The 12068-nt window shown below is 38.3% G+C and overlaps 1 protein-coding gene across 7 annotated transcripts in view; it reads right to left on the reverse strand.

Moving 5' to 3' along the window:
* The window catches only part of hts (adducin 1-like protein hts), a 93144-nt gene that overhangs the window by 35893 nt on the left and 45183 nt on the right, over positions 1-12068 (reverse strand). For all 7 annotated transcript variants that reach the window (XM_076133302.1, XM_076133300.1, XM_076133304.1 and 4 more), the window contains exons 3-6: positions 2797-2921; positions 1941-2114; positions 1197-1329; positions 240-410 (exon numbers count right to left, since the gene is read on the reverse strand). In XM_076133302.1, coding sequence (XP_075989417.1) covers positions 240-410; positions 1197-1329; positions 1941-2114; positions 2797-2898 — 580 coding nt within the window. In that variant the 5' untranslated portion in view covers positions 2899-2921. The remainder of the gene's footprint in view (positions 1-239; positions 411-1196; positions 1330-1940; positions 2115-2796; positions 2922-12068) is intronic.

Below are 12068 nucleotides of genomic sequence, written 5' to 3' on the forward strand. Positions count from 1 at the left end.
TCAACTTGGGTAACCAACACAATTGATAAAAGTTTGCAAAACTAAAATGAATCTTTATCAATTGTGTTGGTTTCATATGAAAAAATAATCGAAACTAGTTCAAATTCCCACGTTCAATGTTACCCAAGTTGACTGTATCATAAAAACGACGACGTATTATAAATTGTTTTGACGTATCATAAAGGTAGCTGACTTTTAGCAGAATACAGTATCAACAGAACAGAATTTTGCTCACATACCTTCAACATTGACTGGGAAGTTGGTGGTGCCCTGGTCTTGCACCGCTCCCTGCATGTCCACCTTCACGAGCGAGGAGGCGGTCACCTCGTGCGGCAGCAGACCCCGGGGGGTGGTGAGCACCGACTCCACCGCCGTGTTCAGCCGAGCCGTGATCTGGCCTGTGATACCGGCTGGAATACAAACAGAAAATATAAGTTGTTGTAGTTTAATTAGCTTAAATTTAAAATAAGATTCATTCAGTTTTTTTTAAGTGTACACAGTAAATCATCAATACTAAATTGTAACAAACATTTTGACATTTTAAAAGAGCAAGCCGTGAGTTTCTTGCCGTCTCTTCTCACGAGCAACCAGCTTTTCCGAAACGGACAAAAGAAATAAAATATGTGACTATTTCAAATATTTTGTACGAAGTTTACGAAATAAAGGATATTTTGAATTTGAATTTAGTTGTTATATCAGTTATGTATTTGTGATGTTTTTTTATGTGAAACAAAAATAAATGGTTTAAGTTTCTACATCTATCTGCTTAATGACTAAACAGAATCTGACATATTATTATGAAGATGGCTTAAGACACATAATTAATTGGGTGCTTGACTGGGTTAACGAAAAATAATTAAACTTGTACTCGTAAAAGGTTCATCTAAAATACTCACTGCTCAGGCTACGTTTTTTTGTAGTATTTTGTTAACCCGACGTTTCGATCGAATTACATCGACCGTGGTCACGGGCTGAGTGATGTGGCTGCTAATCGTCGTGGTCACAAGGAGATGATTAAGACTCGTTGCCTTATAATATTATTATGTGTGCAAGTTGCGACAGTTTCAAATCGTGTCATATGTTTGTGTGTATGTATGTATGTATGTGTGTATGTATGTATGTATGTATGTATGTATGTATGTATGTATGTATGTATGTATGTATGTATGTATGCATGTATGTCTGTATGTACTCACTCTGCGTCCATCCGAACAGATCGACGAGACGGTAGACGGCCGCCAGCTTGCATCGCAAGATCTTCTCGCCCTTCTCGTAGCCCACGCCCTCGATGCCGCGGATGTCATTGATGGGGAGCACGCATGCTGGGCCCTGGGGGAGAAACAAAACATTAAATAATTGCTGAGCGAGGGTCTCCTTCCAATACGAGGGAGGAACCAGGCCTTGAGTCCACTACGCTGGCGAAGTACGGGTTAGGGACAGCAAGCCCTCAAGAAATCTGATAGAAATCTTTTAGAGCCCTGCCTCACTAGGACGCCATGGCGGCGTCGCTGGCTACGTATTCAAGCAGTTAATATTGAAATGTATGTCGCCTAACTCACGTGGCGACGGTGTGGCAACGTGACATTTCAATACTAACTGCTTGGATATATAGCCACAGCCAGCGATGCCGCCATGGCGTCCTAGTGAGGTAGGGCTCTTAGGCATGCAAGATTTCATCACGATGTTTTCCTTCACCGTTGGAACATGTGATAATTATTTCTAATACACACATAACTTGGAAGTCTTTGGTGTGTTGCCTCGGGTTCAAACCTGCAACTAATTGTGTGGGACGTGCCAACTGTCAATATCTTTGCATACTAGAGATAAACCTTCAAAATATATATTTCTGGAATCTTCCTATGGAATAGCGTATAGGAGCGTCAGTCCATATCTTCAATTCTTAACATTATTCGGTAAAAAGCTACTCCTCATATACTGACCCTCAAGCTGCCAGTGTGCAGTCTGCCGCCCACCATCTCGCGGATCCTCTGCAGCAGCGGCGCGTCGTTGCCCTCGTGCATCTGCTGGTCCAGCACGCGCTCCAGCTCCTCGCGGAACAGCTTCGACGACATCAGCGCTTCCACGCGCTTGCGGCGTTCCATTTCGCGGACATCCTGCAAGAATAAAGAAAAATCGTTATTTTCGTAATTGTCGACAGCTAATTCCGATCAGTATTAATGTTTAAAGATAATAATAGTTGCACCAGATATTATTTGTCATCAGACAAACTATCTGAAACCGACTTCGGTGAATTAGAGAACTAGGTGCTGAAAAATTGGTACCAAAAAAGGAACACCTATACTTTTCAGTATAATTATTTTGTATTTTTCTAATGCCGAGGAAAAAATAAGGTTCAGATTGTCTTATTTCTATATCGAATCAATCTATATCCGGATTACTAGGTTTAATATGATTCCGTCATCACGATATCGTCGAAGATCGTAACTGAACATTAAAGAATCGCACAATACTTATCTAATACGATAGACGATGGACATTCACGCAAGCAATTTTCTAACCCGTTGCATCGTACATAGATGACAGATAAGACATCATTGACATTGTCCTTGTGCGAGGTAAAATTCTTAAAGGAATATTCAGTTTCTGACCACATTAAGCATGGTGGACTAAAACGAAGCCTCACGTTTTAAGAGGAGCTGTATGTATTCATAAGGATGTTTTTGTTTTTAATACTTCATAAAGATTAGCTGATATGACTGGTAGCCAACTTCCCTATTGTGTTAATGCACAGACAGGCAGTATGGTTATATTAAGAAATATGTAGTGTCTACTCACAGCATCAATGTCAGCGGGGCGCTGCTTCAGCCTCTCATCTTCCTCCTCGTTGGAGAGCGCGCCTGTGCCGTTCGGCAGCGTCTCTGTGTCGGTGTCAGCCATTGTGGGCGGCACGGTTGCTTACTCTGAAACAAATAGAACAAACACATTAATATAGGTACTATATAAACATGAGGCAGGAGAGCAGTGATAGCCGAGTGGTATAAGTTGACACCTCCCATGCAAGTGGTTGCAGGGTCGAACCCGAGGCAACATACCAATGACTTTTCAAAGTTATGTGTGTATTAGAAATTATTATCACTTGCTCTAACGGTGAAGGAAAACATAGTGAGGAATCTTGCATGCCTAAAAATCTGTTTAATACATTGATCGAGGGCATACAAAGTTCCCGACCCACAGTTGGCCAACATCGTGGACTCAAGGCCTGACCCCCTCCCTCCTCGTTTGGGAGGAGACCCTTGCCATGCAGTGGGACAGTAAAGGGTTATTAAAAAAAATATATCTGAATGGTAGATTTAAATACAGCAGGCATAAAAACGCTATGCCTGAAATACAAAGTACTTTTAATGACCAGTGTGGTAGACCCAAAGCTCCTCACTCCGAAGACCCCAGCAGTGGGACAGCAATAAGTTAAATTAACCCACCACACCCCAATTACCACCAATCATTTCTTTTCATTCCACTAGACAATAATAAATCAATATCAATACATTTAGCCCGGGACGTTGACCCTTGAAATGGTATTTATCTCTCGCGCATTAAGGTCAAATGTATAATGAACACGTTTGACATTAGGGTCTTGAACGAGTCTCTCATTAGAAGGCGCCATTAGAAGCTATCTCTTGTTCATGATATTCTACAGGTTATATACCAAAATCATTTTGGTTCAATTCTTGCAATTGAAAAAGGTGCATTTTTTAATTCCTTTTTTGGGGTTTTATTGAGTTGAAACTAGTTCGATAGATCAGAATATTTGGTATGTTTTAAAACGAAAATTGCTGTTTTATCTACTTATATATCGGTCTAGCCTTTCTTCCAACTATGTTGGAGTCGGCTTCCAGTCTCACCGGATGCAGCTGGATACCAGTATTTTACATGGAGCGACTGTCTATCTGACCACATCCCAGTTACCTGGCTTATAACACGATACCCCTCGGAAGAAGTGTTGTTAGCCTTTCAAGCTTCTGACTACCTACTGTTAACGACTATCAAAGATCTTTGAGAATGACAGCCGGGACCCACTATTAATGTACTTTCCGAAAAACCTCGGCAAGCGTAGCTAAATCAAGGAGATCGATCCGCGCGGCTGTTGTTAACTAAGGAAATAAACATATCCATTATACGCCCCCAAAGGAAAAAAGGACACCTTGTTATGTTCACTCTGCAAAATCTTTTACGACGATGGAGTCGCGTTTTAAAGCTAGCCTATACTGTGTAAAGGCCCTTAGAGTCATAGACTACAAACACAAAAGCACTAGAGCCAGATTGGAAGAGGAAATTGAAACGAATTGACCATTGTATCGTACGTTTTATTTGTATAATGTACTCGCCTACGCGACTGACTCATTTGAATTGTGTATTGAGAGCAGGTATGGCCAACTATTGGTCGTTGGGGTCTAAATATAATGATGATTATTTAGTTCTGAATGGAAGATACTTCTATAATTCTGTGATGAGATGTCGTCCTGGCCGATTTCGACTACGGCGGCCAGTTTCATTGAAACCAGCCTATAATTCTTATACTAGCGATAACAAAGAGTTAGCCCTGGTTATACCACTTACGGATATCTACCGGTTTCCTTATCCGGTGCTTTTTTGACAGATCTCCCAAATTCTCTTCTTATCATTAGCCCTTTGTAGGGCCCACTGCTGGGTAAAGGCCTCCCCTCCCTCTTTTCTTCCAAACCTGTCTGTCCTATGCCATACTCCACCACGATAGACCCGCAAAAGACGTAAATCACAATTTATCTTTAGGATAGCTTATAAGCCACTTATCAATAAGTCGCGGAACTGGTTGTTAAGGATGAAGAGTGTAGGGCTAGGTTATAGTATTATTCGTGTAAAGCTTTTGACTATGTTACTTAGAGACAATCTAGAACATTGCTTTACAATAATATAAAAAACCTCTTTAAATGCTATTTGATATCATATTTATCTAATCACATTTAAAAATGTCTATGCTTACGAAAATATGATACAGAAATGAGTTTTCCAAAATGGGGATAACATAAGGTATAATTCTTGGACCTAAAAAGTACAAACGAAAATGTTTATAGCCTTGTTCACAAAATGTTATTTAAAACGAAAAGTCACAGTCCTGTGCTAGTTTTATGAATACTATATTTGTCAAAATATGTCTCGAAACCCATTAACCGTAGTTTAGTGTCTATATTTCGATATCCGTTCCGTGTGGCGAATACTAAGCACAACATTATAGCGAAAACTAGATTTTAGTCATACAAATACGTCTAGATTTAACGGTGAAGGAAAACATTTTGATGAAACCTTGCATACTTGAGAGTTGTTTAACACAGTTCTTGAAGGAATGCAAAGTCAACTTGCTCTTAGACAACGTGGTGGATTCAAGAATTGAATCATCTCATTCCGGGAGGAGCCCAGTCTTTAGAAGACAGAACGTTTTGTAAAGAAGATCACTCAATAAGCCCAAAAACGTATTAGAGGTAAGTGATGTAATTATAATTTAAATCCCGTACTGAAGTCTGTTAGTCTCTTTGTTACACTGTCACGCCTAATCCGCTCAAAGAATTTTGATAAAATTTTGTACGGAGATATTTGAAGACCTAAGACCAAACATAGTCAACTTAAAATATCAAAAAACCAATCCCTTAGTTGTGAAAATAAGGGATGAAAACCACACGAGCGAGGACCTTTACACTAACATAAGGAGAAAAACAGTACGTGAGCGGCGTCGCGCCGGGCAGCTAGTTTAATCATATTTTTATAAGTCATGTATTTGATAACATAATCTTAATTAATGTAAAAAATACATTGACCCTCAATTATCGTGATCTTTGCTCTTATCTTGTGACGTCATTGTTATTTCTATTCACTGTCTCATACACCATAATACATCTTTTCATAATTTGTTAACCATTCAGTCTACTTTCCGATTATTTCTCTAGATAAAGATAGAATATAACTCAGAGATATTGTGAAACTATATTCACTATACGTTTTGTTGTTTCATACATTACAACATACAAACAATGAATAATAGAATCTACAGTTAACAATTTAGGGGCTAATCTAATTGTGGAAGTAAAGGTTCGATTTTAGGTAGAAAGGTCTACATGCATTAAACCACGCCTACCAACAGAAACCCAAGAAAGCCATTTGCTACAATCCTAACAAAGTTAATTTGCTTCATAAACAGAAAAACCAATACTTTCATAATAATACTTAGTACGCATTTTTTAAATCTGATCTCGGAAAACCTTTACAGTTAATGTTATAACTGATAATATCTTCACAACATATTAAAAACAGTCTTTCTTTTCGCGTTATTTTCAAAAACTACTCAACACTTACGGTTAGATCTCCACAAAACTATACGCTATCAGGCCGATTATTGTTTCATCTTATAAACGGCCACGTCTTCACGTGGGCATCACAATACTCGCTATAATTACATACCAACCATAATTATAGTTTTTTAGGTAGAAACACGAAAAAAAATTAACAACTTTGAAACTGGTTTTGAAGAAAAATGTATTAAGAACATTGTTTTATGTATAGTTAGAATGAAGCAATGATTATTTAATATTTAACTACATACAACAAAATATCGCGCCTTCTTCAGGCAGAGAGCAAAGAACGTCACTTGGTACGACCCTTACAAACTTCCCTTGCTTCATTCACATACATACATGTTGTCATACAGGACCGCCGGTTACGAGTCGCACCTGACCTTATACTTAACTCTTGAAACATATCGCGATTCCGTATATACTATTGCTTCTATGCTTCAAAAATGACACGTTGAAAAATAAAAAATACGATGACGGCTCAATTTAAACGTTGAACAAAAAAAAAACACAAGTATTTTTTCAGGTCATCTGAGATCATCGAAACACGAAGACACTTAAGTTCATAAAGTTTTATGTGGTGACCCATCTATGAAATGACCGCGACAAGTGTTGCTTCACCCAGAAATCATTAACCGATCGTGAGCGCTACTGGCTATAAGCGCCTCACAAAGTCCCAACTTCAAAATAATCGTAATTTGCTCAATACCTTAATTACTTTTACATAATTAAACTACAAAAGATCACAAATCTCAGTTAATTTTTCAGTTAAATCTAATCTAGTCGGCACTAATCACAGCCTGTGTAACAGTGAAAGTTTGAAATCAATTAGACAAGCCTTTCAGCGTCATGAAACACGAACATCTTTGTAGTCATTTTGTCATGATAGTTTGATTCATGTAATTTTAATTTTATAACGTTGATTGAAGCAAGTTTTCAGGCGTAGGATTATGAATGAAAATTGGAAAATCCATACTAATCTATACTAATATTATAAAGCTGAAGAGTTTGTTAGTTTGAACGCGCTAATCTCTGTAACTGCTGGTACGATGTGAAAAATTCTTTCACTGTTAGATAGCCCATTTATCGAGGAAGGCTATAGGCAATATATCATCACGCTACGACCGATAGGAGCAGAGTACCAGTAAAAAATGTTACAAAAACGGGGAAAATTATGACCTATTCTCTCTTATGTAACACAAGCGAAGTTGCACGGGTCAGCTAGTTTTTAAATATGAAAGATCAAAAGTTCTAAATAAAATCAAGCCCTCTTATTCATAAAAATATATGAAGTTATGAAAGGCTTATAAAGAGTATTGTTTCTTTGACTCCTTAGCGAAATGAAAAAGAGAAAACATATTGTTATAAGTAGTAGTTTTTAATTAAAATAGGTTTTTGTATCCATATTTTATATTGTAAATATATTGTGTAATTGTACATATTTTGCTTTTTGTTAATTATTTCTAGTTTAGTTTAGTTTAATGTTAAGGTTATTTATAGCTTAGTTTTAAAATAGGTTTATATTGTGTTTATGAATAAGAGGGTATGTATTCAACTTTCCTCTAAGGTAGGTTATTCATCTATACCTACACATACCTATCCTAAAACCATACGTTAACCATATACATAAATCAATGGTCACAATTTTGTATTGTCAGTGAAATTTCAACATGGCCGCCGGGGTCAATGACACGCCGTGACCGACACTATTTGACGTACGGCGTGTTACCATTTCGAAGGTCTTTTGATTTAGTTGTTTATTTTTTATTTAAAGGGCTATTTTTATAAGATATTTTGAGTTTCTATGGTTTAGTTGATAGTGTATCCGACTGGTGATTGTAAAGTTTTAGGTTCGATTTCTGGGTCGAGCAATGTGATATTTTCGTATTTTTATTATATAATACTAGTTTTAGCCCGCGTCAACGTCCGCACCAAAAGAAAAAAATATCCAATGTGTTAATTAATCTAGGTTATAAGCTATCAGTGAATCAAATTCTATTAAAATACGGCTAATGCCTTTTTCGTGTAAGAGTAAAAAAAGTTCGCATTTATAATACACTTGGCCACTATAAACTAAGTCCTGGGTGGCTTGTTTCAATGAAACTGGCCCCCGCAGCCAAAATCGGCCACGACGACATACACCTCTGTCTAAAAATTCAGGTATAACAGTCATAATATTATGTATGTAAGATTACATACATATGTTTATACTAGCTTTTACCCGCGACTTCGTCCGCCACCTGAATTTTCCCATGGGAATGCGTCATTTTCCCGGGGTAAAAAGTAGCCTATGTCTCTTCTAGGGTACCAAATTTCATGCAAATTGGTTCAGTAGTTTAGGCGTGATTGAGTAACAGACAGGCAGACAGACTGAGTTACTTTCAAATTTATAATATTAGTATGGATAGTTAAGTTGTTGTCATGACTTAATTTCAAAGACACACACAATTTACCCAACCCGGCCGTGACCCCACGTCCGATTGGGAAGCCATACGGTCCCACATAACCGCGTAACACAATACACTATCGATCTACATGTGGTAAGCAGAGCTAACTGTAACGTAGAAAATAAACGTCTACTGTTTAACCGACTGTGAGAAATAAGGAGGTTGTTTTTATTTTTAAAAAGACAACTCCGGTATAAAGAATTGCTCTTGTGTCGCGGGGACTTTTACAAACATACAAACAACGGACACAAAGTACAACCAGACCCGAAACAACTATCTGTGGATCGCACAAATATTAGAGTAGTTGCCTATCAGTCGAATCAGCTACTCTTTATGAAATGTCAAAAACACATTTTAGTATAGAAATACGACATAGTGACGTCACTATGTCATATTTTCGTTGGTATCAAATGAGTGTCTAATAAAATGTTTCAGTCTGTAATTATTACAATTTCAACATCATACGAAAAAAGCTACAAAGTCTGAGCGTTTTAGATGATTTTTTACTTGTACGAGTTTAATAGTATTTCATTAACCCAGTCAACTAACCAATTGCTCCGTGTGGTTACTTACGACCTATAGCGCAATGGTAGTGGCGAGCGACCACCTTAGCCACAGACATCGTCTTTTCCAAATTGTAAAGTAGCCCGCCAATCCGTAGAATAAACAACTAAATCCCAAGAACTGAATCATCATTAGAAAAAGAAAAACCAAAATAACTCTTATGTAAATATAGAACAGGCGGAAACGCATTCCACAAAAGTACAACTGTCTCTGTGGCGCAGTGGTTTCGGTCGCCACGCCGCTACCATTGCGTCGGGAGGTCGTGGGTTCGATTCCCACACGGAACAATTATTTGTGCGGTTCACAAATGATTGTTTCGGGTCTGGTTGTGCATCGTGTCCGTTGTTTGTATTTTTGTAAAAGTCCCCGCGACACAATAGCCATTATTAGTGCGGGAGTTGTTAAACAAAATAATTAGAGAGCTTTCGCATGCACGATTTATCTATATTATAATTTTTGACAATCGAATTTAATTATAATTGCGAATCGATCTCTGAGGTTAAGCTAGACTTGCCGAGGTCGACCGGTGGATGGGTGACCATCCACCACACAACTTCGTCACAACATGCCATATACATATCGAGTTCTTCCGTGTTTCGGAAGGCACGTTAAACTGTGGATCCTGGATGCGGATGTGGAAGCGAATCAGCATCATAAGCTGGGTCACTGATGTTCTACATTCTGTATGTTGTATACCTCCAGTCGCGAACTGCGCATACAACACTCTCTACTAACTTGCTAGCCGAGAACGCTCATCAGTCTATTTTCGTTGCGTGTTAGTTAATTATAAATTACTTAAAATAAAAATTCATTTTACAGACGCTTTTGTTTTGACAGTCGCTTAGTTATATTAACAAGGTTTTCAACGGTGTATAGTCATAGCTTCTATTAGTGACTAGCATTCGCTCGCGTCTTCGTCTGCGCTTTTTATATAGCTCTTTTCTTTTCTTTTTATAAAGACAACTCCCGCACTAAAAATTGCTCTTGTGTCTGTGATTTTTACAAATATACAAACAACGGACACAAAGTACAACTAGACCCGAAACAACTATTTGTGGATCGCACAAATAATTATCCGTGTGGCAATCGAATCCAGGACCTCCCGACGCAATGGTAGTGGCGTGTCGACCTATACCACTGCACCACGGAGGTCCTTTAAGTTGATCTTTCATATAAAAACTGTTTCCCCGTTCTACCCCTTCGAAAATTTCCAAAAACTCTCTTAGTGCTCCTCTGCACTTACTAAGGAATGTTCATAGCAAATGTCAAGTTAGTACGCTCAGTAGTTTCGACTGTGCGTTGCCCATCAGTCAGTCCGTAACGGAAGAGTTTTATATTTATTGATGACAGTGGGTTCGAGCCCATTGTGGTCCGGGAAAGGTGACGTAATAATGTGGTATGAATGACACAATATTTCAGAGAATTTGTGCTACATTTTACAAGTAATTGGTTAATTTCCTTGTAGTTTCCTGGAAGATATTGTTTTTATTGAGCTAGTTTAAGTTTTTGCTCTAAGTAGCTATTCTTATGTTCTTTTATAGTGTTATTTGCTGCACTTTAGCAAACACGAAATAATCTTGAGAAAAGTGTCCCTTACACTTTTCTGTGTGTCAGTTGTCCAATCTTCTTCTTCTTATCGTACGGTTAGTGGTCAACCTAGTGTCAAAGTTGTTCAAAAGGCCTTTGACATGGCTTAACGACTGTTATCTTAGTAGACAATAACCGGGATTGACTTTTTACGTGCCCTCCAAAGCACGGAGACGCCCAGCTGAAATAACACTATGCGGTCACCCATCTATAGAATGACCGGGCCAACGGTTGCTTCACCCATAGATCGTTGTCAGACCGGAGCGCAACTGGGTATGGGCGCCTCGATGATATTTATTAATCAATCTACCAAACATCGACAAACTTAGAACAGTATCAGCAAATAATCCACAATCAATAGGTAAACCCGGTACCGAAGGCTGCGCCTACGCCGGGTCAACGACCGCTGACTCACCTCGCCCTTAGTGGGCGTCATTCGCGAACATGTTATGTGTATATCGAAGCTTTCCGGTGAGCTTCAATACTCAAAAAAAATATATTAGGTTGCGAAAAAAGTCTTTTCGCATTATAGTATGTATGAACTTGTAATAAAATCTTTTCTCTACACAAAAAAGCTCGATATTTGGGTACCTCACGAGCTCACTGAAAGAAACCTAATGAACCGTGTACTCATTTGTGATTCTTGAAGCCAAAGAGATTTTATCACAAGTTCATACATACTGTAATGCGAAAAGACTTTCCCCGACCAAATACATATGTAGCTTCTGCTTTATGTAACATCAGGTCATCTCATTATTTGGTTAGAATAGCTCGTGGCTAAGTAACAACAGTCGACGCGGATCGATCTCTGAGGTTAAGCTACGCTTGCCGGGACTGTTCGTTAAATTGTGGGTGTCATTTTCAAAGATTTATGACAGACAGTCGCCCCATGTAAAATACTGGTATTCAGGTGCATCCGGTGAGACTGGAAGCCGAATCCAACTTAGTTTGGAAGAAAGGCTAGACCTAATCATACTGATAAACAGTAAATAATATGTTAGTATTATCGTGTACGCATTCATAACTTAACTACTAAACCAATATTAAAAACAAATATTTATGTGATGAGCACAGTATTTGTTCTGAGCCTGGATGTTAATTTATCTATATAAGTATGTATTTAGAAGTA

The sequence above is a fragment of the Anticarsia gemmatalis genome, chromosome 29, assembly GCF_050436995.1.
Source record: "Anticarsia gemmatalis isolate Benzon Research Colony breed Stoneville strain chromosome 29, ilAntGemm2 primary, whole genome shotgun sequence".
NCBI lineage: Eukaryota > Metazoa > Arthropoda > Insecta > Lepidoptera > Erebidae > Anticarsia > Anticarsia gemmatalis.